The sequence below is a fragment of the Ranitomeya variabilis genome, chromosome 1 (genome assembly GCF_051348905.1).
Source record: "Ranitomeya variabilis isolate aRanVar5 chromosome 1, aRanVar5.hap1, whole genome shotgun sequence".
NCBI classification, from domain to species: Eukaryota; Metazoa; Chordata; class Amphibia; order Anura; family Dendrobatidae; genus Ranitomeya; species Ranitomeya variabilis.
Window position 1 is genome coordinate 855,398,061 of NC_135232.1, and position 25,498 is coordinate 855,423,558.

Sequence of the window (25,498 nt, forward strand, 5' to 3'; positions counted from 1 at the left end):
CGGTTACGCAAGGAAGCCGGATGTGGCCCTGCACGCATAGTGGAGACAGGATTTCATAAAATCCCCTACACTATGCTGTAACATCTGGATGCTGCAGATTGGATAAATCCGGACAGTGGAAACATAGCCTATCCCTACTTTTTTTTTTAGTTTTTTTTTCAGGTGGTTTCCAAGCGGAATCCATTTTAAAAAGACGTTGCATGCACATACCCTAACCATATATGCCTTTATCGGCTTGCAAGTCCAGATTAAGAAATTCTTGAATCCTAAATGATAGAAGTCACAAATTCTCTAAAGTTTGTTGCATTCAAAAATAGCGTTTATTTTTTATACAAAATACAAAAATGTACACTGCTTTCTTTCCGATGCACATACAAAAGGACATGTCTATCAATTCCATACAAAAACAGCTTAAAAATACTATGAGCATGGAACCTGTAGATCCAGAAGATACATAGTTAAGAGCATTGTACAATTGTGCAATTTATAGAATAGTAGATGGCTGGCTTGTAATTCTCAATGAAGCTTTAAAAAATAAATCACCATTTGCTTTTGACTAGATTTGCCAAACATGTCTGATCAGTGTAGATTGTATACGTACAACCAAGCACATTATATGTATATTACATGGTAGATAGAAAGTCATTTTTTTCTAAACAATAGAACATAGTAGATGGGATAGAAATAGCGTAGCATAACAGTTCCTACGGCTGCCACGTCTTTGGGTAATGCAATGCCCTATTCAGAAATATCTGCCAAGTGGAAATGCTGTGGAGGAGGACTGTAGTAATCAGATCAATTTCCCCACTGCCATCACCCCATTAGTGGTCACTCACTTATGGGATCTATGCATCAAAAGCTCATTAGGAGGCAAAGCTGGAAAATTAAAAGTAAAGAGTTTACTGATCGAAACATAGTAAAACATTAATAGATACACATACAGAGACTTGTGGATAAGTCTAGAAACTGACATTGAGGAAAACTATGTATTATATAAAGACTTGATAATACACCCACAAGGCCAAAATTCTGTGCTGATGTTAATTTCCTAACACATCTAAAAAGTGACAACAAATCTATCTAGATACACACGGAAAAATTCTACCCTGCAGCCACCATTAGATGGAGTATCTATCTATCAATATAGAGATAGACAGATATATATACCATTAGATGGAGTATCTATCTATCAATATAGAGATAGACAGATATGTATATCATTAGATGGAGTATCTATCTATCTATCAATATAGAGATAGACAGAAATATGTATACATATATATATATATATATATATGTATGTATATATATGTATATAGATAGAGACTTAAAAATAATCTCACCATCATTAATTTGGGGTCCACCCTTTTCTATAATAATACCGTGGGCAGCCCCAGATTGGTGACTTTTCTAAATATAATCCAGGGACAAAACCTTTTAGAAGTAGCCCTAAAGGGTTCCATATTGTGGGATCTCATTATGAAGTGCAGAAAAAAGCAAGATCTCCCTCTTTTCACAAATCAAGCACTGCCATGTAACTTACTAAGCATTTACCGAATTGTAAACGTTGTAAAGATTTTGTCTGTTATGGGTCATATTAAATAAAATATCACCAACTTGGAGCTGTCTACTGTTTTATTACATAAAAAGGGCAGCCCCAGGTTGGTGATCGGTTCCCTAAGGTTGCAGAAAGATCTGAGCTTTCTATGGCGGTGGTTGCTGGTAAACGATAGGATATGTCGTTGCAAGGAATCTGGAGTTCTTGATCAGGAAAACACAGCTCTATCAACTATAATATAGTAAGAAATTAATCATCACAGAATTTTAAACCTATATAGAAAATACAGGGATATTCATCCAGCCAAGAATAACCATAAATAACATTTAGAGCTCATTATTACTTATGGTTAAGAGGCACAAGGATCAGATCCATTGCACTGAAACTTGGTCTAATCAGTACATAGTGATTATTGAGGACTAGTGATGAGTGATACTGTGTTATCCGAGCATGTCCGGGTGCTAACAGTGTCATCGGCGTGCTTGAAAAATATGTTTGCATGTGTTGGCATGCTGCCGCGGGGACTCGAAAATATTTTTCGAGCACGCTGACGACACTCGGTTAGCTCCCGAGCATGATCGGATAACACCTTATCTGAGTACCTTGGCTCGTCACTATTGAGGACCCCATGAGGAGGAATAGCAGACCTGAAATTGTTGCAGCAGGATTATTTGGTAAATCATGTGTGCATGTAAGTGGTCATCTTCTAATATTAAAGTATGGAGTCTCAGCAATGCTATTACTCAGACTGCAGTATTACAGATTAATATGGCAAAATAATCTGGCAGGCTGGTGGCATTCAAAGCCCAGATTAAGATCCTTATTTTGGACCTAACATGGTTCCCAAATGAAACTATAATATGGCTTTATGCATACAGCCCAAGTCTAGATGTGGTCCATGAAGCCAAGGGCAAAAATTGTAATATGTTGACTTTGCTTGTAGCAGTCGTGCTTGCTTACATACTGTACATGAATGCCAGGCACAGGCGGCTTTGCGCTAGGAATCTGGTTTTTCCTATTGAAGTAATGGCCTTTGCAATTACTAACTATGACAATAGCACTATTCACTGCAAAATGAACCGATTCAACAGTGAATCATTGACTCACGCTTTACTGTCCATTCATTGTATATTCACTAATTCCTAGAGTCACATATGAGCCGAATGTCACTATTGTGTACCCTGCCATTTCCTAAAGCAATGCCAAGGGAAAAAATGATACAAATTTATCACAGAATTTGACAATTATTGCTTAATCTTCAGTTGTAGTTCATAGTAACATCGTCAGCAAGTCCGAAAAAAGACATTTGTCCATCCAGTTCAGCCTGTAGTTCAACTCTATAAAGGTGAATGCAGCGAACAGCAGAGCAGATATCCAGTGGACAAGTCGTCTTTTTGGCTGCAGTAACATACATGTCTGGATACTTGCGGAGATCTTATTTTCTGGAAATAAATATCACAATGGAACCATAGCTAAATTTACTGCTTTTGCTATGGTGAGAGATCTCAGAACATCTGGAGCAGACATGGACAAACTATGGACCCTTGGGCAATATCCAACCTGTGCCAGCAATAAGGCTTCCAACATTGGCGTACTGCCCACTAACTAGGTGGAGGCAGAACAGCACCTCAACACCTCCACACGGCATCTCGATTTCAATATGTGCATTCTCAGGATGCAGATGCAGTTGACCACACTGGTGGAGCAGGGAGCATTGGGCTTCCTGCTCCACCATTCAGCCTTGGAGTCTGAGTCTCAGTGCAGCAAGTGCGGTGACGGCACTGGATTGGAGTGAAGCTCCGCACAGCCTGTACACACACAGCACAGCACTGACTGGAGCAGCGCATTACGGGATCAATTTGGAGCTTGTGTAAATTTCAGCTCTAATATATGCTAGTTACATTTGTTGCGCTATAACAAGTCACATCCCTTTTGCTAAAACATGAAAGGGTAACAAGCTGGTGACACCAGCTTTCTGGAATGGCCGATTAACCCCGGTATGTGTGGCTAGATTTAGTCACTCTCAGAGTATGCAAGCCACATATATTGTCAGAGATGAAGGGTTGGAGGCATCTTGTTCTGTTGGAAGATAGTGGCCACAACTCAATAATGGAAAACAATCCTAGAAGCAATTATGTGTCTTCTTCTTTCTCATTTTTAATGTAGTGTATTTGCAGATATGGTTAGAAAGACAACGGCAAGAGAATATTCCCCCACTTGGATTTTATCTTTATCACTAAAATGTAAGGTAAGGACATAAGAATTAGGCTAGGGTCACACTGCATTTGGGCAATATATTTAGCTACTGGAAATGGCCCAGCAAATTGCACCACCTATAAATCTGGAACTGTATGCTTATCCAGCAGCAAAAGGTCTGCCATTAAGTTATATTAAAGATAATATATGTGAATTCTTGTTGCATAGAGTTGTACTGAAAAGCATAGGTAATTAAACTTTTCAAGGTTAAAACAAAGATATAATGGGGGAAAAATAGGTTAATTTTAACATTGAGAGATAGAATAAAGTCCAGAAAATCACACTGTATAAATTATATATATTTGCATTTTCGCAGTGAGAAATAAGTATTTGATCCCTCTGGCAAACAAGACTTAATACTTGGTGGCAAAACCCTTGTTGGCAAGCACAGCAGTCAATTTGTAGTTGATCAAGAGGTTTGCGCACGTCAGGAGGAATTTTGGCCACTCCGTGACCTTAAAGTGCTTCTTTTGAGCCACTCCTTTGTTGCCTTGGCTGTATGTTTTGGGTCATTGTCTTTCTGGAAGACCCAGCCATGATCCATTTTTAATGTCCTGGTGAAGGGAAGTATTTTGTCACTCAGGATTTTATGGTACATGGCTCCATCCATTCTCCCACTGATGCGGTGAAGTAGTCCTGTGCCCTTAGCAGAGAAACACCCCAAAACTTTGTTTCCACCTCCATGCCTGACAGTGAGGACGGTGTTCTTTGGGTCATAGGCAGCATTTCTCTTCCTCCAAACAGGACGAGTTGAGTTAATGCCAAAGACCTCAATTTTTGTCTCCTCTGACCACAGCACCTTCTCCCAATAACTCACAGAATCATCCAGGTGTTCACTGCCAAACTTCAGATGGGCCAGCATATGTGCCTTCTTGAGCAGGGGGACCTTGCAGGACCTGCAGGGATTTTAAACCTTTACTGCGTAATATGTTACCAATGGTTTTCTTGGTGACTGTGGTCCCAGCTGCCTTGAGATCATTAACAAATTCCCCCCATGTAGTTTTAGGCTGATATCTCACCTTCTTTATGATCAAGGATACCCCATGAGGTGAGATTTTGCATGGTGCCCCAGACTGATGTCAATTGACAGTCATTTTGTATTTCTTCCATTTTCTTAATATTGCACCAACAGTTGTCTCCTTCTCACCCAGCATCTTAGATATGGTTTTGTAGCCCATTCTAGCTTTGTGCAGGTCTATGATCTTGTCCCTGACATCCTTATAAAGCTCTTTCGTTTTGCCCATGTTGTAGAGGTTAGAGTCTGACTGATTGAGTCTGTGGACAGGAGTCTTTTATAAAGGTGACTATGTAAGACAGCTGTCTTTAATGCAGGTAATGAGTTTATTAGGAGCGTCTAACTGGTCTGTAGGATCCAGAACTCTTAATGGTTGGTAGGGGATCAAATACTTATTTCTCACTGCAAAATGCAAATACATTTATATAATTTATACAGTGTGATTTTCTGGATTTTATTTTTGATATTCTATCTCTCAATGTTAAAATTAACCTCCCCTTAAAATTATAGACTGTTCATGTCTTTGTCATTGGGCAAACTTACAAAATCAGCAAGGGATCAAATACTTATTTCCCCCACTGTATAACTACATTTGCTAGCCAATTGTATGATTATAGTGCCCAAATGTGATCTAAACCCAGCCCTAAATACAGCTGACGAATAACTATAAAATGCATACATCCGCATAGGACTTCATTCTCAACACCAGTCTAGTCCTAGTTCAAAAATGCGACTTGTAAACCACTTATTTTAGCAAACTAGCTTCTCTTTTCCAACTGAAGATGATTTTACACTTGCCTTTTACAATAGAGCTCTGCAGATTTTAACTTATACAGAGAGATATCTGTAATGTACGGATGTTTCCAAAGAGTAGCAAGCACTAATATCAGCATTTCCCACTCTGGTTACAATGGGTTATCGTGATTAAAACATGCAAATAGTAACTTTTGGTAACTTTTCCATTGTTCTTTTAATAAGAATGTGTTTCAAACAGAAAAAAAAATAAGTGCAAATTTATTTAGAAACACAATTAACTGATGCATAAGCAGAACCACTCGTTCTGGCAAAAACACGTCACATTCTGTGTTTTTAGGATTGTCTGGCACTAGGCAATGTGCCATGTAATTCGTCTACACCCGAACACACCTTATAGCCTAACGCAGTGATAAGACCTCTACCTGAGACTTGCTTCTTTCAAACGCAAATCAAATATTTTTGCTGTGCCCCCCCAAAAAAATCAAAGTTATAAACCCAACCCTATCGTATTGTATTTACATGCCTTGGATGACAAATGCTTAGGTATACAATAATATATATTTGGTACTTCAGAGGTTATGTAATCAAGTTAAAAGCAAATACAATCTTTATTGGTTCCTAATTATGCACATGAAGGGACATTTTATAAAGGATCACAGACGGCATCCTTCCCAATTCTTACATATTGTGATTTTTGTGTTTTGGCACCATGCCGGGTACAAATAACTGCAATCCAGCTCCGTAAATCATGGGAGTTGTTGTCATGTAGACCAGCTGGTTCTATACTATTATTTTCAAGCTAAAGATATAATACTGTATTACATGTGAAGATTAAATGGTAAAAAGCAACATTTACCATTTAAACTCTGTTGTTTTTTCCACATTCAATTTAGTGAACATGAGACAATAATCAAAATGTCTTCAAGCCCCAAACATGATGGCTCCAATTCACCAAGACTGGTGTTTTCATGCCGGTCTTGATGAGGGTGCTCTTAAAGGGAATCTGTCATCAGGTTTTTGCTACCTCATCTGAGAGCAGCAAAATGTAGAGAAAGAGACCCTAAATCCAACCATGTATCATTTAGCTTACTGAGTGCAGCAGTTTTGACACAATCAAGAGTTTTCAGATTTAGCAATGCAGCAGTGCTGAGCAAGCAAACCCCACCCACACCAGGCTCTGCATGAACAAAGCTATACACAGTGAGCTGCTTAGCACTGAAGGGGGTGGAGTCGGACTTGGAAGCATGTGCCAGTTAATCACAGCAATGATAATCACCAGGAGTTTAATCCTTCAGTCTAAGTAAACAACAACACACAGCCGGACATGTGACACATCGTTGAATTCTGTGCTTTAACCCCTACCTCATGCTGTCCTCAGATTACATAGCAAAAACCGCCTGACAGATTCCCTTTAATGAATGAAGAAAGACTGGAAAAACCATAGCGCAATAGGGTCTTATCCTAGTTAAAATGGATATAAAAATATAGGCAACTGTTCACCTGGTGAAGTTATGTAGCCAAAAGAACACAAATGGCTTGAATATGGCTGCGCAGATCTGTAAGAAGATCAAAGATGAAGAAATTGAGGAGAAAATAGTTTTTTTGCACTGCCGGGATTACCAGCAAATGTGACCAGGAATTGACAACAAGCCACACTTAAAGTTTCCCTGGCTCCAGCCACGGGTGATCCATGGTCACCTTTACTGGTAATCCCAGCAGCGCAGAAATCACTATTTAGCCTCAAATTGTTCATCTTAGATTCCCTTTAATGACTCAGGAGCGTAAGACAAAAGTGCCATGTGCCTCAGTGTGCACCTCGCCACAAATCTTACTCCAGTCAGTGACTTAAGTAAGGTTTGTGGTGTTGCTTGTCATTAATTTGACAAGAGGGAGTTTCCAAGACCCCATCCCACCCCACCTCCGTCCACTGTGTCAGAGCAGCTGTGAAAATGGCAATAGAACACCATAGGTCCCAAAATGTTAGCACACCAACACTTTGTACCTTAATTTAGCAAATTTTCTAAGCTTTTTACGTCATAATCCTGCCGTAAAAGTTTTGATGAATCGGGCCCGATGTCTACAGAAGTAAGCGCCATCACTGAAACGTTCTGCAAAGCAGCTGCCACACAAGTAGTATAGTGTATTAAGGCAGGCCAATGATTGATAACATATACAATATTTAATTGCTGCCAGATAGTTTTCTAAACTAAAGGTAGAATTTGGGGTAGAAAGTCGCATCCATTACAACTGCCCTTTATTAAAATGAATTATCACTGGGATTTTGCAGGCTACAATGTATTGCGAATAATAATCCCAATAGCTTTCTAAATTAGCATCGCAACCATTGTAGATTAGCAGGAAAACATAAACCAAAACAAAATGGGTACAAACACAACATGTAAATTTAACATTCAGTTTTGTAGTGTCGGATAAATTGAAGGATCAGATTTTTGTGAAAGTCACAAAAAATTATTATCTTCACAAATGGACACATTAAAATTTTTATTTTTTTTTCCAAAACTAAATGCATTTATTTGAGTACCTCTGAACATGTAAAGACATTTGTTATCGGTTTTTTTTATATTGAGAGGAAAACTACTAAAATAATAAGTGGAAAAAATATAAATTTTAGAAGTTGTTTTCCACTATTTATCGAGCTTATTCACTTAGCAGGTTAAATACAGAATTCATCATTTATAGAGAATCTGTCAGAAGATTTTAATCTGAGAGCATCATGATTTAAGGGCGGATACCCTTATTCCAGCGCTGGGTCACTTACTGTAGTTTTGATAAAATCACTGGAGGATTAGTTACCTCATGCCATGTAGTCTTTCTGCTCTGCGTAACCCCGCGCTGACCACTCATTGGCAGCTTTCTGCTCATATACAATTAGTGGCATGGGTGGGATTATGTACAGCTTAGCATTCAGAGAACTGCTAGATTTGAAGCTGAGAAAACCGGGAAAGAACAGCATGCGGACTAATAAGTGACACAGCGCTGAAGTCAGGGTTTTTGCACCTACATTTTGCCACCCTCAAGAATACACAGCAAAAACCTGGTGACAGAATCCCTTTAAACCCATTTGACACAATGCAGCTTAATTATGTAATTCTTATAAAAGAAATCCAATTCTATAAATGGGATACTCGTAGCCGTTATTGAGTGGCCGTGTTGTGTAATGCAGTCCACAGTGTTAACAGTAAGGATGGCAGAACTGTCCTTCAAACCCACTGACATTGCTGAAATTGCTGGGTTGAACGGCACACAAATCTACTTTCATGCTGGTAGACGGAGTCCTAGGAAAGAAAGGTATAATACTCTCCAGCAATCCATGCAGAAAACCACCCTGGTGTTTGGGGTATACACAGTGAAATGTGGCCGGACAGGGAGACAAAGCCATATGGGACGTTATACCGAGGAATCACAAGAATTTGGTAGAAATATGTAGTCTTATTGGAGATATTATTGGTAGCATTACAAATTACAGTCATAGTATAAAGAAGAAAGTGCATGCTGCAGAACAGGGTAATGGGGCAGATCTTATACACAGGTAGGCCCAAAGCAAATCAACTCCATGATATCATCCATTAGCTAATAAGTAAAATTGTCCGCCGGTACAATGTGCACGGGCTGATTAAGCAGAACCGACGTTCCTGAGAACTCTGCTTTATGACATGCTCTGGCATAGACCTTGTTCCAAGAAGAGCTTAATGCGGTTGTTCGTCCACATGCCACAGACCATGACAAGTGTCACCAATGAATGGCCAAGTAGTGTTGAAATGAGGTAATAACTTGTCCTAGATATGTGTCTCAGTACTTGGAACGCATACCCACAACAAGGTTTCTAAAATAAAGTAATGGAACCCAATATCATGTCTCTGGTCACACTGCGGCCTTTAGAACCACGTGATCGCTACTAAATAGGTCACAAGGCAGGTGTGCAGTACAGAAGGTAAAAACTGGACCCATTAGCTCACATCACTCATTTTGAGTCATGTCTTTAGACTCCAGTTAGAGCTGAAACCTTTATTCGTACCTTTAATTCGGGAGTGTACCAAAACTAGAGGAAGAAACGTTCTTTTAGATCCGACCAAGCAAAATAAAAGTTGATTTCTAAAACCAGATCAGAAATTGCCCACTGCCTTTGATTGTTACACACATTTGAGATGGTGGGCTCCTCTGGGCGATATGCCCCTTCTCAGCCAGGTTTTTCAGGATAAATGGATGACTTAACCATCACACTGTCTGTGATGTGCCTCGCTTGCTAATTAGGACCTCCAGCAGCCGAAGCTTAGCCTTCATGTGCTTATATTCGCTGTATTCTTCTGCCATAGGATTGCGGTCTTCTTTTTGAACGTTTCTATAGTGGCAAAAAGAACAGCAATGAGCTTTATATGGTTCAAGCATTATTTCATTATTAGGACATAATAACTGTAGAATCAGACAAAATATATAATGGCGACAATGTATGTGTATCATGTTGGCCTAAAAGCTGCTCTTCTTCTAGAAATGTACATCAAAGTCTTAAAGGGAATCTGTCACCAGGTTTTACCACCTAATGTGAGAGCAGCATAACGTAGAGGCAGAGATCCTGATTCCAGGGCTGTGTTAGTCACTGGGCTGCTAGCTCTAGTTTTGATAAAATCACTGTTGTATCAGTAGTGAGGACTAGTAAACCTGCTGCCATATGGTCCTCCATATTCATGAGCTCTGTATAACCCCACCCCCACCACTGATTGGCAGCTTCTTGTGTACACAGTGCATAGACAGAGAGCTCTCAATCAGTGGTGGGGGGGAGTTATTAAAAGCTCAGCATTCAGAGAACTGGTAGATCTGCAGTAGATAAAACTGTGATTTTAGCAATATTGCAGCAAGCAGCCAAGTAAATGATATATAGCTGGAATCAGTATTTGTCCCTACATCATGCTGTTCTTAGATGGGGTAGCAAAAACTGATGCTAGATTCTTTTAATACCTGTGTATTGAAGCACAAATATTAATTACCATGTAAGAGAAGCAGACTGCACATTATTGTTCCAATATCACCATTTCATTACAGCAAAACTATCAAGCTGAAAAAGTCTAAACCAACAAATGTACAATATCACAACAGCTTTTCCTTCCAGGTAAACCTAATAGAAATGCATAATATTATAAAACCTGGAAAGTCTGCTGTAATTGCATTGACAACTCCCTCTCCTCTTTGTGTTCAAAACATGCCCTTGATGTCTATTCAAGAAGTATGAATACAAGTCCCAGAAGAAGATAAAGGCTAACCGTGCGTCGGGGTGAGGGAGAACACAAAGTCCCTTTCCTCGTTCAGGTCTATGCTCCTGTTTTATTGTGACACTTTGATTACATATGTTTAGGATACCGTTCAACATTGAAATCATGTATTAATATCTCCTATGGGACTAGTGATGGTGGAGTCTATCTTATTTTACCATATTGGATCTGTATTAGCATTTGCTAGATAGGGTTTGTATCCCTCTACGCACAGTAGAGTGGCTAGCTTATACCTATATGTATAGGTGGGATCTTTAGGTTGATAAACCTTTACTGTATCAATTATGTTGGTAAATTCATTTCTTATTTACAGTCACTGGACCTGGATCTCACCTCTGGGTCCCACTAATACCTACAGTGCCTTGCCCCCTGGAACTTTTCAACCTTATCCCACATATCATGCTTCAAACATAAAGATAACAAATGTAAATTTTTGGTGAAGAATCAAAAAACAAGTAGAACACAATTGTGAAGTTGAACGAACTTTATTGGTTGTTTGAAATTTTTGTGGAAATTCAAAAACTGAAAGTGGGGCGTGCAATATTATTCGGCCCCTTTAACTTAATATTTTGTTGCGTCATCTTTTACTGCGATTACAGTTGCAAGTCGCTTGGGATATGTCTCTATCAGTTTTGGACATCGAGAGACTGAAATTCTTGCCCATTCTTCCTTGGCAAACAGCTCGAGCTCAGTGAGGTTTGATGGAGATCGTTTGTGACCACCAGTTTTCAGCTCTTTCCACAGATTCTCGATTGGATTGAGGTCTGGACTTTGACTTTGCCATTCTAACATCTGGATACGTTTATTTGTGAACCATTCCATTGTAGATTTTGCTTTATGCTTGGGATCATTGTCTTGTTGGAAGACAAATCTCCGTCCCAGTCTCAGGTGTTTTGCAGACTCCAACAGGTTTTCTTCAAGAATGGTCCTGTATTTAGCTCCATCCATCTTCCCATCAACTTTAACCATCTTCCCTGTCCCTGCTGAAGAAAAGCAGGCCCAAACCATGATGCTGCCACCACCATGTTTGACAGTGGGGATAGTGTGTTCAGGGTGATGAACTGTGTTGCCTTTTTTACGCCAAACATATCGTTTGGCATTGTTGCCAAAAAGTTTGATTTTGGTTTCATCTGACCACAGCACCTTCTTCCACATGTTTGGTGTGTCTCCCAGGTGGCTTGTTGAAAACTTTAAACAACACTTTTCATGGATATCTTTGAGAAATGTCTTTCTTCTTGCCACTCTCCCATAAAGGCCAGATTTGTGGAGTGTACGACTGATTGTTGTCCTATGGACAGACTGTCCCACCTCAGCTGTAGATCTCTGTAGTTCATCCAGAGTGATCATGGGCCTCTTGGCTGCATCTCTGATCAGTCATCTCCTTGTTTGAGATGAAAGTTTAGAGGGACGGCTGGGTCTTGGTAGATTTGCAGTCAGGGGTGGGATTCAGCCGGTACGACCCGGTACGGGGCAGCCGTTTACTAAAATTTCTATCTGCCAGCGTTCCGGTAATTGAAAATTGTTACCACGCCCCCGGACCGCCCCCGGCTACAACAATTATTAGTTTCACGTCTCCGCCTCGCCAGGATTTTACTCCCTGTTGGATCCTATAAACTCAATGTTAGCAGACTTCCTCACTCATACACTTTATGTATATTATAATGTATAATATATATGTGTATGCTTTATACACCTTCATGAGATCAGTCAGTGATCTGCAGACAGAGCGCAGCGCCCGGACGCAGACTCGCCCTCCCGCCTCACATTACCTCATTTTTTCTGGACGTCACTCACAATATCTCCTCTGCTCCACTTCCGGGTGGTGGAATAGTCATGTGACCGCGCATCATGGCGGCCTGGCTGTGGCTTCTCCTGTGTTCAGGTGAGGAGATTGGTCACCAGTGTTACAGCTAGGACGTGTCATGGAGTCTGAAAGCCGCAGAAGCGAAGGCAGTGTTAAGGTGCCGTTACACTAAGCAACTTACCAGCGATCGCGACCAGCGACGTGATCGCTGGTAAGTTGCCGTGTGGTCGCTGGGGAGCTGTCACACAGACAGCTCTCTCCAGCGACCAAGCGACTTCGGCATCGCTGAAACTGTCTTCAGCGATGCCGAAGTCCCCATGTAAAAAAAAAAAAAACACTACATACGCACCTTCTGTCGTCCTTCATGTCCCTCGGAGCTTGCCGCACTGACTGTGTCTCAGCGCCGGCCGGCCGTAACAGCGGTGCCCAGCGGTGAACCGCTGTTACTGCAGGTTCACCGCTGGGCTCTGCTTTACGGCCGGACGGCGCTGAGACACAGTCAGTGCGGCAAGCTCCAGGGGACATGACGGACAACAGACGGTGAGTATGTAGTGTTTTTTTTTTTTACTTTTACCATGGTATCCATGGTAAATATCGGGTTACTAAGCGCGGCCCTGCGCTTAGTAACCCGATGTTTACCATGGATACCAGTGAAGACATCGCTGGATCGGCGTCACACACGGCGATCCAGCGATGTCAGGCAGGAGAGTTGCGACGAAAGAAAGTTCGTCCACTCTCCCTGCAACCAGCGATATCCCAGCAGGATCCAGATCGCTGCTGCGTGCCAAACATAGCGATATCGCTGCAACGTCACGGATCGCTGGCGATATCGCCTAGTGTGACGGTACCTTTATTCTAAGACTGTCCTGTCACTGCGTTCTGGGACTTGTAGTTCCTGCCATAGCCTTAGAGAATTCTGGCACTTGTAGTTCCTGCCATAATCTCATGTAATTCTGGGACTTGTAGTTCCTGCGGTAACATCAGTGCATTCTGGGACTTGTAATTCCTGCAGTAATCTCAGGTAATTCTGAGACTTGTAGTTCCATCTATAATAATAGGGAATTCTGGGACTTATAGTCCCCGCAGTAATTCTGGGAGTTGTACTTCCTGTAAATGCTGTATTGTGGGGCCTGTAGACCTATTAGCTGAGCTATGCTGGGACTAGTAGTTCCCCTGTGTGCCCATTACATGATCAGGATAGATTTGATTGACAAACAGAAGAGATCCTGCCCGCACCGTATATTGGGACCACCGCACCGTATATTGGGGACCCCGCACTGTATATCGGGACCACCGCACTCTATATCGGGACCACCGCACTGTATATCGGGACCACCGCACCGTATGTTGGGACCACCGCACTGTATATCGGGACCACCACACTGTATATCGGGACCACCGCACCGTATGTTGGGACCACCGCACCGTATGTCGGGGACACCGCACCGTATATCGGGGACATTTAACTAAGGATGTTGTGGACTGATCAGCTAAAGCACCTTGTACACGGACAATTGTCCTGTGCAGTACATTTGCTTTAGTCGTTTGTTTCTTTGAATGACTTTAATACCGTATGTCACAACGTATTCTTGTCATTAAGGGAGACAAACTGCTTCAAAAAATATGAATCGTGCCACTGGGCGTGGCTTATTAGTATGGGCGGGGTTATTGAAAATGGGCGTGGCCAAAATTCCGGCCGCCGCGACTTAGAGGACCTGTTGTTAAAAATTTGAATCCCACCCCTGTTTGCAGTGGTATGATACTCCTTCCATTTCAATATGATCGCTTGCACAGTGCTCCTTGGGATGTTTAAAGGTTTGGAAATCATTTTGTATCCAAATCCGGCTTTAAACTTCTCCACAACAGTATCACGGACCTGCCTGTTGTGTTCCTTGGTCTTCATGATGCTCTCTGTGCTTTAAACAGAACCCTGAGACTATCACAGAGCAGGTGCATTTATACGGAGACTTGATTACACACAGGTGGGTTATATTTATCATCATTAGGCATTTAGGACAACATTGGATCATGCAGAGATCCACAATGAACTTCTGGAGTGAGTTTGCTGCACTGAAAGTAAAGGGGCCAAATAATATTGCATGCCCCACTTTTGAGTTTTTGAATTTCCACAAAAATTTAAAATAACCAATACATTTCGTTCAACTTCACAATTGTGTTCCACCTGTTGTTGATTCTTCACCAAAAATTTACATTTGGTATCTTTATGTTTGAAGCATGATATGTGGGAAAAGGTTGAAAAGTTCCAGGGGGCCGAATACTTTTGCAAGGTACTGTATCTACATCTTTTTGTGATTATTATATTTATATTGAATAACACCCTACAAACTCCTGGACTGGACTGGATTGGGGTTCCTTCTACTGGGCACTCTGAGATTTTTTATATTGTTTTATGTAAATTTAAATAATTAAAATAAAATATTATGGTTTTCATCATTTAATGGTTCTCTTCTTTCGGCAAACAATAATGTAAGTCTGAATTTTGGCTTAACGTCAAACATTTTTGGGTCTTAATTTATTATTTTTTTTTTAAGGAAGTGTCCTATATTGTATACTTAACAAGGAAGCCTTGACATAAGAAATGGCAATTAAACTTGCTACTCATACCAGAGTCACTCACCTTCCATTCTGTCTAAAAAAATTGTCTTCAAAATCTCGGAGTTTCTTTCGGATTCGCTTTTTTTCTTCCCTTGCTTCCTGAAGCTGTTCTAGAAGTTCTGGCCTAGAAGAACAAAACATATAAATTCAGTTTTGCGGTAATATAAGTATTGTAACCAGAGATAGAGGAAAGTAATGACTTCATTTTAGGATTGCTAGGACTAACGTTGTGGCTCAACAGGGTCATGTTAACCGTGACTTAAAATGGTGAAACATAATGAGACAAATCTCGTGTGTCATTTCTAAAAAATCTGCCTCCAAATTCAATGAAATATATATTTTTTACATGCAACATACACGGATGCAGAATGCAGGTTTCCAAGTCCAAGGTCTTGGGTACTCTTTGCTGGAGTCTTGTCATCCACCGGGGAAACAAAGCCATCAGCTTCATCTTCAAGTTGGTCCAAGAAGCTCCGTACAGTAAAGCCTGGCTTCATAGTTACTGCAAAGTCAGTGTTTACAGTGCCATCATCTTCCGAACCTTCCTCTTCCTCCTGCATATACAACAGTCCGCGGGTCACATTATTACAGATCACAGAGAGAATTCATGGCAGCAGGGTGAGCTCTTGAGGGCGTGCAGCAGGATACAAAAGGTGAATCAGATTAGTACAGGTCAATAACACACCAGCACCGAGTTAGTAACACACACACAGAATAATGATTCCTTACATGACAATTTCAACAGAATTTTCTTCTTCATCCCAAAACCTACAAATTTCACCCAACAAGTCCCATTGGCAGCCAAAATGAGAACAGATTTGAATAGCACTGGTCGATGAGACCTTACAATTACATGCAATAAAGGCACCATAAGACAACTGTACAGGAGCGTATGTAGTTTACAGCATGGTAGCTTCGTGGCCGTGCAATCCTTGGCTTCTTCAATCGCATATGACCAAAAGATCTGCATAGAATCAAACTCTTTGGATTTGCATGGGGTTTTCTCGAGGCACTCATGATGATGCCCCATACTAATATGTTACCTGGTTTCATATTAAATTGATTCTCGTGTGCAGTTAGAGAAATTGGATTGCTGCCGCTTTGGAGACAAGGACTTGTAACTGGGATAACCATCTGTTTACTGAGCTTCTGAGCATGGTGGTGCTCTTAACAATAGGAAATAGAGCCGCCACAGTTATGTCTTAACATTGGTCAACTGTGAGAAAACCTTCAAAACTGATTTGATTATTCTAGACATTATATGTCTAATCGCTCACCCGTGGCATAAAGATTTTCTTGCATTTTTTTCATAAGGACAACATTTTGATTGACTTTAGATTATATTTTGTGAATAAATTAATAAAGGAGTGGGAATGGAATGGAGGCAGAACCCAAGTCTGCATTGGTGTGATTGCACTGTGTATCACAGATGGATCTATGATATGTGTGTAGTTTGGGGTGTTACAATGGTATGTGGTAAAACATTAAAATGGATCCAAGGTATAATTTAGGAAAATTGAGACTTGCAGTACATATAACCTTTACATGGTCATACAGTCATGTTACATGGAGGAAGCTCGCAATGCAGGTAAGTAATAATTAAGGATGTAAAAAAAGGTTTGCCCTTCTGTAATATGGCAAACAGCTGGCATAAAGGGATGAAAGTGGTTGGCCACATCGCTTTGGAACATCCATCAACAGGCATGAGAGAGGCTAGGGTGAGCCAAGACAACAATCCCAGCATGAACTGTTGTCACCTGATAGAATGGGTTTGTAAATTCATGCTGTTTGTGCCAAATTCGGACCCTCCCATCATCATGGTGCAAAAGAAATCTGGTCTCATCTGACAGCATTATTCCATTCTCTTGCCTACTGTAGTCTTGATTTTGTTTCCCTTGGCCATCTGCTCCTTAGCATGGATGGGCTGTAACACAACAAGTTACCTGTCTGGACATGCTAGTTTGAGTGGCAGCATTGTATTTGGCTGAGCAACGCCTATTCTCCAGAATGATTCTTGACATCCGCATCTGACTTGTGTTCTTCGGAGACTTGTCCATGTCCACAGGATCCCTTTTGTGTTTCTCACACAATTTTCTGTACATTCTCATCATGGTTACATAAGAGAACCCCAGAAGGTTGGCAGTTTATTAAATCCTGGCTTTGGCTGCTCTATCAATTACTTACAGATAACTCAATTTTCACGGTTTAATGTGGATTCACACTGAAACTGCTCCTCTGAAAACGTGCTCTCTTGATATTATATGCACTTTGGATCACCTTTCTGTGTTTTTTTGCTTATTTTTATACTTGTCACAGCTCAAAAAAACAAATGAATCATGCAAGGACAAGCCAGGTCCTCCTAGGATGCTTATTTTTTCTCCTCTTTGCTTAATTGATAGAGAGAAATCCTCCAATAAGGCAGAGATTTTACAGCTGGTCTTGTCCTCTTTACACATACATACGTATATTGCTATATGATTATATTTAATGCAGAGATTAAATCATATTTTTAGCAAACGTCAATGCAAGACTAACAAGGAAAGTAAAAAAGCAACGTCACACAAAAATAAAGGAACAAGCTGCCATAATCATTGAGAACTTTCAACACAAAAGCCGACGCAATCAGAGCCATGGGCAATGTGGAAAAAGCTGGGACACATTTGGCTAAAGCAGCTATTGATTTTGAGAAGCACTGCAAGGAATCAAAGCACTGGTTACAGAAACACAATCAGTATAAGGTGGTTGATTGCTTTGTGGGATTCAGATGCAAATTTAGCAGTCATTATCAATAGCAGCTGAAGTCTTATCTTTACCTCCTTGAAGAAGGATGCTGTTTCACCCTCGATTATTGGCTGCAGCAAAGGGCTTCTCCTCTTGCTCGAGGGGGATCCCTGTGATGAGTGTTAACAAGTAAGTTATACTGTGATGCCCTCTCTCTGAACACATCCTTTGCTCAACAGCTATTGTGCTTACTGTGTTCTCCATTGGTATTAGGCGACTCTAGAAAGTATGAACTGCTGAATGGCATCATGTGAACGGCAATCACATTTATGCCATACCTAAAAACTGCCAATAATCATCTTACAACCCCCCCCCCCTTTCAATTCTATGATTTTAAACAGATTTTGTTACTTGGGACATTTATGGCATGACTACAAGCTATGCAGGAAATGTCCAATAGCCGCTGTCAGGGATGTGGCATATGTGCGCAGCTCTGTAACTTGGCAAATACAACCTTTACAGCTCCCATGGAAATCATTGGAGAGAACCGTGCGAGTATTGCCACCCCTCCTGTGATACTAGCGAGTGACTGGGCCTTTATCTCAAGATCCAATCATGTCTCACCAAAAGGACTTATATGTAACCTACATTTACAGCATATCCACTGCATATGCCATGAATGTAAAAGATGGGAAAAAGTACCAAAGTGTGCTGAACCTTCTAACCAGGACAAATGTAGGTAGTAAGCCCGAGTAAGTTTATCCAAAACTGGACTAACATGAAACAATTAGCTATGCTGTTTTCCCTCTTCTGTTTCGATCAATGAGACTACGCAACAATTACTATTTTCTTATACCAAAAGAATATCATTATAATTTAAAAAGGATTCTCCCCTTTTAGAAAATCTTAGTCACTGGGCACAGTATGTTAAAGAAAAGTAAACTTTGCCCCCAGGTCCAGTACTGAATCTCTGATGCTGCCCCAGAAGTCCGGCATTGGTGATGACGTCATGTCAACTGCCATCCAATGAGCTCAGCTGTTCAGCCCATGTAGATAGATCACCGCCATCAGAGCTCAGCTCACTGATTGGCTGCCATGCTCTCAACGTGATGCCCCGAGAGCAGCACCAAAGACTAGGGACTGTGACTAAAGGTTTTATAGGGTTATATATATATATATATATATATATATATATATATATATATATATATATATATATATATATATATATATATATATATATATATACACACACACACACACACACATATATGCATACATATATACACACACACATATAAGCTAAATGTGCCCAGGGACAAAGCCTTTCTGAAAGGGAACAATGTGGACAAAAAGTAGTCCCCGCATTTTAACTAGCCTGCATGCAAAGTATGCTGAAAACTATTTTATGGTCTATAAGCATAGAGGCATAAAACAGACAAGTAAATATACACTTGTGAAAAAATATACCACTTAAGATCAAAATAACTGATACAAATAAAGAAAGCAGTCTCCAAAGTACATTAATATTAGGCTATGTAACGGTGAGGAGTTTGATCCCTCTAACCTGAAGTGGGACCAGTGCTTAAAGGGTTTGCCCGGTTTACTGCATTCCCTCTATGTCACTACAGACATCTGATCCTTAAGAGCAGTTGGTCATGTTACCGAAAGTATGAGATTTTCATACATGCGACCACATGTCACCTAGATGTGATCGACCTGCTCAATTCCCTTGTATTGAGTCAGGCCGAGCACATCTAGCGAGAATGTGGCCAGATATATGAAAATCATATACGTGAGGTCACGTGACCTTCTGTCACCGGTAAACCCCAACAGGGATTCAAAAAGAGTGAAAAAGAGCAACAGGAGACTTTTATTGGAAGACCGGATAATCTGTTTAGGAATGGGAAAGCTAAAAGTAATATAGAAATTAGGGTCACAGCTTGGCTGTTGGTGGGCCAGGAATGATGGCTACAGCTGGGTGTCTTACTTAAGCACCAAGGATTTCATACATGACATTTTATTGTACGGTATGTGATCGGGGGTCCATTTTGCTGTCCAATAATAAAACTCCTGACCGCTAATGTGGTAGACTAGACCTTAGGTCACAGCTGGTCACTGAGAAAAACTATAGCGCACGGTTCACATAGCACAGTATGAAACTGTGCTCTTACAGCCAAAGAAGTGCAACCTATACAGTAGAACAGTATAAAGATATCTATCTCTCCTCGATAAAGACTACTATAGCCAACATGGCTGATGTATGGTTATGGATGTACCTAATCCGGCTATACTTGGTCCTGCAAAACAGTGCAACTGGGCAAGGACTCCAAGCTCTGCCCCATGTTAGCTAATGGCACACTATACTATGGTCCCAACCTACAAAATCCTTTAAGGATTCTAGGTTTACCCAATAAAGTAATTGTCACTGCAAAATCAGCTCTAACGAAAGAGGAAAGAATAGCCCCCTTCAGCATCATAATCTTAGAACAGGAACATTTTCACAGCACAACACAAAAGGTATAGTATTTACCGAGCTGAAAAAGTAATAATAAACATAAATGCTGAAATCAAAGTAGGGGGAAGGTTTAATAAAAAAAAAGCCATCCTGAAAAATTGAGCGCTAAATCAGTAGGGTATGTTGAACAGGACACATCATGAAATAATGGCTGCAGAGTGCAATAAAACTTTTTTTTATTATTTTTAATTTTTCCTCTCCATTACAGAGATAAAAGCAATTAAAGTATTTGACACCTAATGAGTTATTATTTCAATAACTCCAAGTGGCCGTTATCACTTTACAAGTACATTGGCCTTTTTTGTTAGAGACAAATCATGAAAATGATGTCAGCGGTGTCTAATTGTTTCTCTCCATACTTTGTAATGAAAATTAATGTTGATAACGCTTAAAGGCGTGACCATTACTTAGATATAGATGCCACACATTGGGCGGGAGGTACTTGTAAAAGTAGAAGCGCCCAGGATACTAGCACTGGAGTGCAGTGCAAGGACGTTTCAGTGTGGACACCCGACCAGGTTCCTGGGAATCTTTTTGCTGAACCCCAAGGTTCATTTCAGCCATACTAATGAGTGGGGAAAAATCCGCAACAAAAACATAGAATAATTTGCCAAAAACACACATATTTTAAGCAGCGTTTCTCTTGCCAACTGACCAGGATTTGATGCAGAATTATCTGAACATGTGCACATACCCTAATAGGGCACCAATATGTAGATAGTGAACAACCCCTGTATTGAGGACTCTTGGAATAAAAAAATAGCTACAAAAAGTACTGTCAGTAGTTATTTCATGTGTATACAAGTTTATTGGGCCTCAAGGAGTAATATCAGAAAAACATATTGAACCACCCTTCCGTAGAAAACACTAAACATCTTATGGCCCCATTACCAAGGGAGATACAAAGCCCAAACAAGCGCTCATTGGCCATGTTCCTTTACATGCATCATTCATCACGGATGTGCAAACTGTGCGGGGACCAACCACCGTCACTGAGGTACTTCTCTATAACGCTCATAGCATTATTGTCACCAACACATGCCGTCATGTAAACAGGGATAAGCTGCGCTGACAGTAACCGTCTGACCACTCTCTAAGCTGATCATCAGCCTGTGTAAAAGGGCCTTTTATTCTATGCTGGTACACACCAACCAGAGTGAGACGTCCCATGCCTGATGAAATTGCCAATTCTGATTTCTGTCAAGTAGAGCTTAATGGTGGGGGCCTTAGGAGTCTATATATACATGTATGTGCCACCATTTCTTCAGGATAGGCTGCAGACACTGATTTAATTCCTTCAGAAAGCTGCACCAATCTTTCATGTTCGGAATGTAAGGGGCTTGGTATATATTTCTTCTGATAGTTCTCCTTCAAGGCATACACAATGAAATACTGTACGCCGTCTTACACAAACGATAATCCTGGAACCATTTCTATATTGTGCTCGCCTTTACATTACCCAGGACTTCAGCTACAGGACCTCTCAATTAAACTCCAGCGAAGTCCACTTTCCCATGGGAGAAACAAGTTCAAAATGAAAGATTGGAACGAGGAAATAAAGGACTGATGTCAGCAACGCCATAAATAAGACATGCAAAGTGGAAGCTCAACTTACAATGACGGGTATGGTGTTTGCTCGATAGAGGATCTGCTTGAACAGTCTGTATCGATCATAAAGCGGCTTCATCACTTGTCGCTCACCCTTCGTTATCTGGAAAATGGAAACACAGGTTTAACTTCTAATATGACATTAACTGAGGCTTTCACTTAGTAGCGGTTTGTTCTATAGCCATGCACATGGTATTATCTTAGAGCTAGCAGGTAAACTGCACATATGACACAAAGGTCAAGATGAATACAGCTCTAGTGCAAATACAACGCCAGCATAAATACTCAGGAACTGAGAGAACGCCCAGAACGGTTGTAGGATCATCCATTCACCAGACATCGTATATGTGCAAATAGCTTATATGCCATCGCTTTATAATTAATGGAGGGCCGACTCCTGGGATACAGAGGCTGGAGTTGGTCCTAGTCTCTTGTTTTTTGTTCAGTAGTGACAATCAACATGGCATAGCTGAGCGATATGCCCTCACTTCATGACATGTTAAAACCTCTTTAAGGCACATTTACACTGGTCACTGATCTGTGACTCTGTAGTGACACTTACACAAGATAGCTCTGCCTAGTGCTGGCCCTTTATGCCCTACTTACATCACCACCGAGCGAATGCAAGAAGCCGCTCTCTTGTCCCAATGACAACATTCCCACCATTGTGCTCATTAGGACATGCTAAAGTCAACAGATCTGCTAGGCTTAAAAGTACCATAATCGTCCTGTCTACAGGCTGGCAGTCACCAGCCGAACAAATTATTTCAACATGGCTTCAAAAATCATTGTTCTTTACAGCACATTGTACTGGGTATACAGGATATGTGCTGCCGATAGAAATACAGAGCGATCGTATAAATGATCGTCCTGTGCACATGGAAGTGCTGTTGACCTGTGTCAAAAGAAAAAGAAAAAGATACGACTGGTGATCGGCCTGTGTAAAAAGGCTATTAAATGAGCCCCGATCGGCTTGCACTTAGCCATTGTTGGCCAATTCTGCATTAGGTATGAAAAGGATCCAACTTTTACAAAAGGTCCAGGTACTAAATGAGAACGTGATGTTCTTCATTAAGAATGGCTTTCCTAATCTCCACCATCATACAAGAACTCAGGTGGGGCAAAGATGACCTTCTTGAAAAAAAAGAGTGTTCCCTTATTTTCTAAACTTTCTAGCATGATCTACAAGACCAGTAGAGAGGATGTAAGTAGTTCTACTGTGTGAGGTCATAACCTGTACGCTGGAGCAGACTTCACTAAATGTTCACAGGGTACATGGCAAGTGACACGTAGTTTATAGATTAATAAAGGTCTCCTGCAGCTTCTATTAATTCTCCGGAAAGTGCAAGCTTTGATACATGATGGCTTCTAAATTAATAGGCTTACAAAACGTTATACTCTTTGGCCTCTTTTGGCTCAAATGGATTTAATAAAGCAGCACTCAGTACTTTTCCACATCCAAGCGATGCCAAGATAGAAGAGAGAACAAAGCTATTATAATTAAAAGTTTTAGCGGGAGTTCACCGAATTCCTTTTACTTGCTCGCTTAAAGTCATTGTCAGAAGACAGTCACACTTTAACCAAGGTCATCTGTAACATGACCATAAAAAAAGAAAAAAATTAGGGGTTGAAAAAAACAAACAAAAAAAACACTACCGACTCCCCTATCTGTCACTGTCACACTGGTCTGTCCGCTGACTGGGGGAGAACAGTCCGATCAGAGAAGTGTGACAACGATGGACACTGGAGTGCTGCCGAGGAAAGCTCTTCTCAAAGTGAAACTTTGTCCCTGGCATCAGAATATACATCATCTGTCAAGGCAAAGCCCCGAACATGTTCTGTCTGCTCACAACAGAGAGATCCCGCTGCTCAGATCCCTGCTGCTAGATCTGCTGGCAGCAACTTTCAGCAGTCACATTTGCATTCTGCCCAAGAGCCCTTCATATGCAGATTAGCAAGCAATTAATTATGTTTAAAAAAGGTCTAAAGTATTGTATGTGTAATATATTCAATTAATAATCATGAAGGGTCATATTTAAGGACAGGTATTTTTTAAGGCCACATGAGGCCTGTTCTTTAAGGGGTTAAACCTCCACTTTCACAGATCTGCACATGACCATCACACAGAATAAATGTATTATGATAGATTTTCATGCCTTTATGAAGAAAACAACTAAGTCACAAGGGTGGCAAGAGGCATGTAAGTGGGCGTGCATTCCAACTATGTAAACTATTCTTCGTCTCAATTTTCACTGTATGAAAATGAAAGAAAACCATTATAATATAAAAAAGAACAAAAATAAAATGTGCTAAAGGAACAGAAAAAAAAAAAATCAATCCTGTAGATCAGTGTTCCCCAACTCCGGTCCTCAAGAGCCACCAACAGGTCATGTTTTCAGGATTTCCTTAGTATTGCCCAGGTGATCATTGCATTACCTAGAAAGGCATCACCTGTGCAATGCTAAGGAAATCCCGAATACATGACCTGTTGGTGGCTCTTGAGGACCGGAGTTGGGGAACACTGCTGTAGACAGTAGTAAATGTGGCAGAGACCCCACAGAACCAACAGGAACCATTTTCCAGCTGCTGACGGATATGCAGCATTACATAAGTGCTGTATGAGGATCTCCGAGCCCTGCAGTACCACAGGACAGAACCAGCGCATCCCAGTAACATACTGGTAAACAAATGGTCTCCAGAAAAAGTCATAGTACATACCGGCCTGCCATGAACACTTTCATAGTAAAGCAAAGCTTTCTGAAGTGAGACTTTCTCTGCTGCCAGCTGATCTCTGGTCATATCCTACGATCAAAAACATATGGTTAGAATATTATGGCGCGCACATGAATGCACAAACCAACTGGGCTCAATCTAAGTGCTAGGGCAGTCTAATTCATATGCAAGTAAAAATAACATAAAAGAAGGAAACAAAAATAATAACAAAATATATAGGATGCACAGACAATCCTAGTAGTGATGCACTGTTCAAATGTAGATGCTGGAAAATGTCCAGCATCCACCTGGGTATAATAGTACTAAAACGTCACATCTAACAGTTAAAGGAAATCTGTGGGCAGGTTTTCGTTACGTAATCCGAGAGCAGGATGATGTAGAGGCAAAGAGCCTGATTCCAGTGATGTGTCACTTACTGGACTGCTTTGTGCAGTTTTGATGGAACCTATTTTCTTACACTGTACATTGTCAGAAAGCTGGCAGTGGTGTGAGCAGGATTATACAGATTAGTCTGACTGGCCTGCATGTGACAACTAGTCAGGCAGTGATAATCTCCTGCTGATGAAGCACACAGCCGAGTTAGTGACAGATACCTAGAATCAGACTCTCTTGCTCCTTATTATGCCGA

The 25,498-nt window shown here is 40.8% G+C and overlaps 1 protein-coding gene across 8 annotated transcripts in view; it reads right to left on the minus strand.

Annotated features, from left to right (window-relative positions):
• Positions 1-8,072: 8,072 nt before the first annotated feature.
• Positions 8,073-25,498, minus strand: part of FAM13A (family with sequence similarity 13 member A) — a 255,579-nt gene continuing 238,153 nt past the window's right edge. For 5 of the 8 annotated variants that reach the window (XM_077277061.1, XM_077277070.1, XM_077277098.1 and 2 more), the window contains 6 exons: positions 24,856-24,939; positions 22,145-22,240; positions 18,104-18,181; positions 15,648-15,844; positions 15,313-15,414; positions 8,073-9,945 (listed from right to left, as the gene is read on the minus strand). In XM_077277061.1, coding sequence (XP_077133176.1) covers positions 9,822-9,945; positions 15,313-15,414; positions 15,648-15,844; positions 18,104-18,181; positions 22,145-22,240; positions 24,856-24,939 — 681 coding nt within the window. In that variant the 3' untranslated portion in view covers positions 8,073-9,821. The remainder of the gene's footprint in view (positions 9,946-15,312; positions 15,415-15,647; positions 15,845-18,103; positions 18,182-22,144; positions 22,241-24,855; positions 24,940-25,498) is intronic. The other 3 variants (XM_077277080.1, XM_077277089.1, XM_077277126.1) reach the window with 1 other exon arrangement.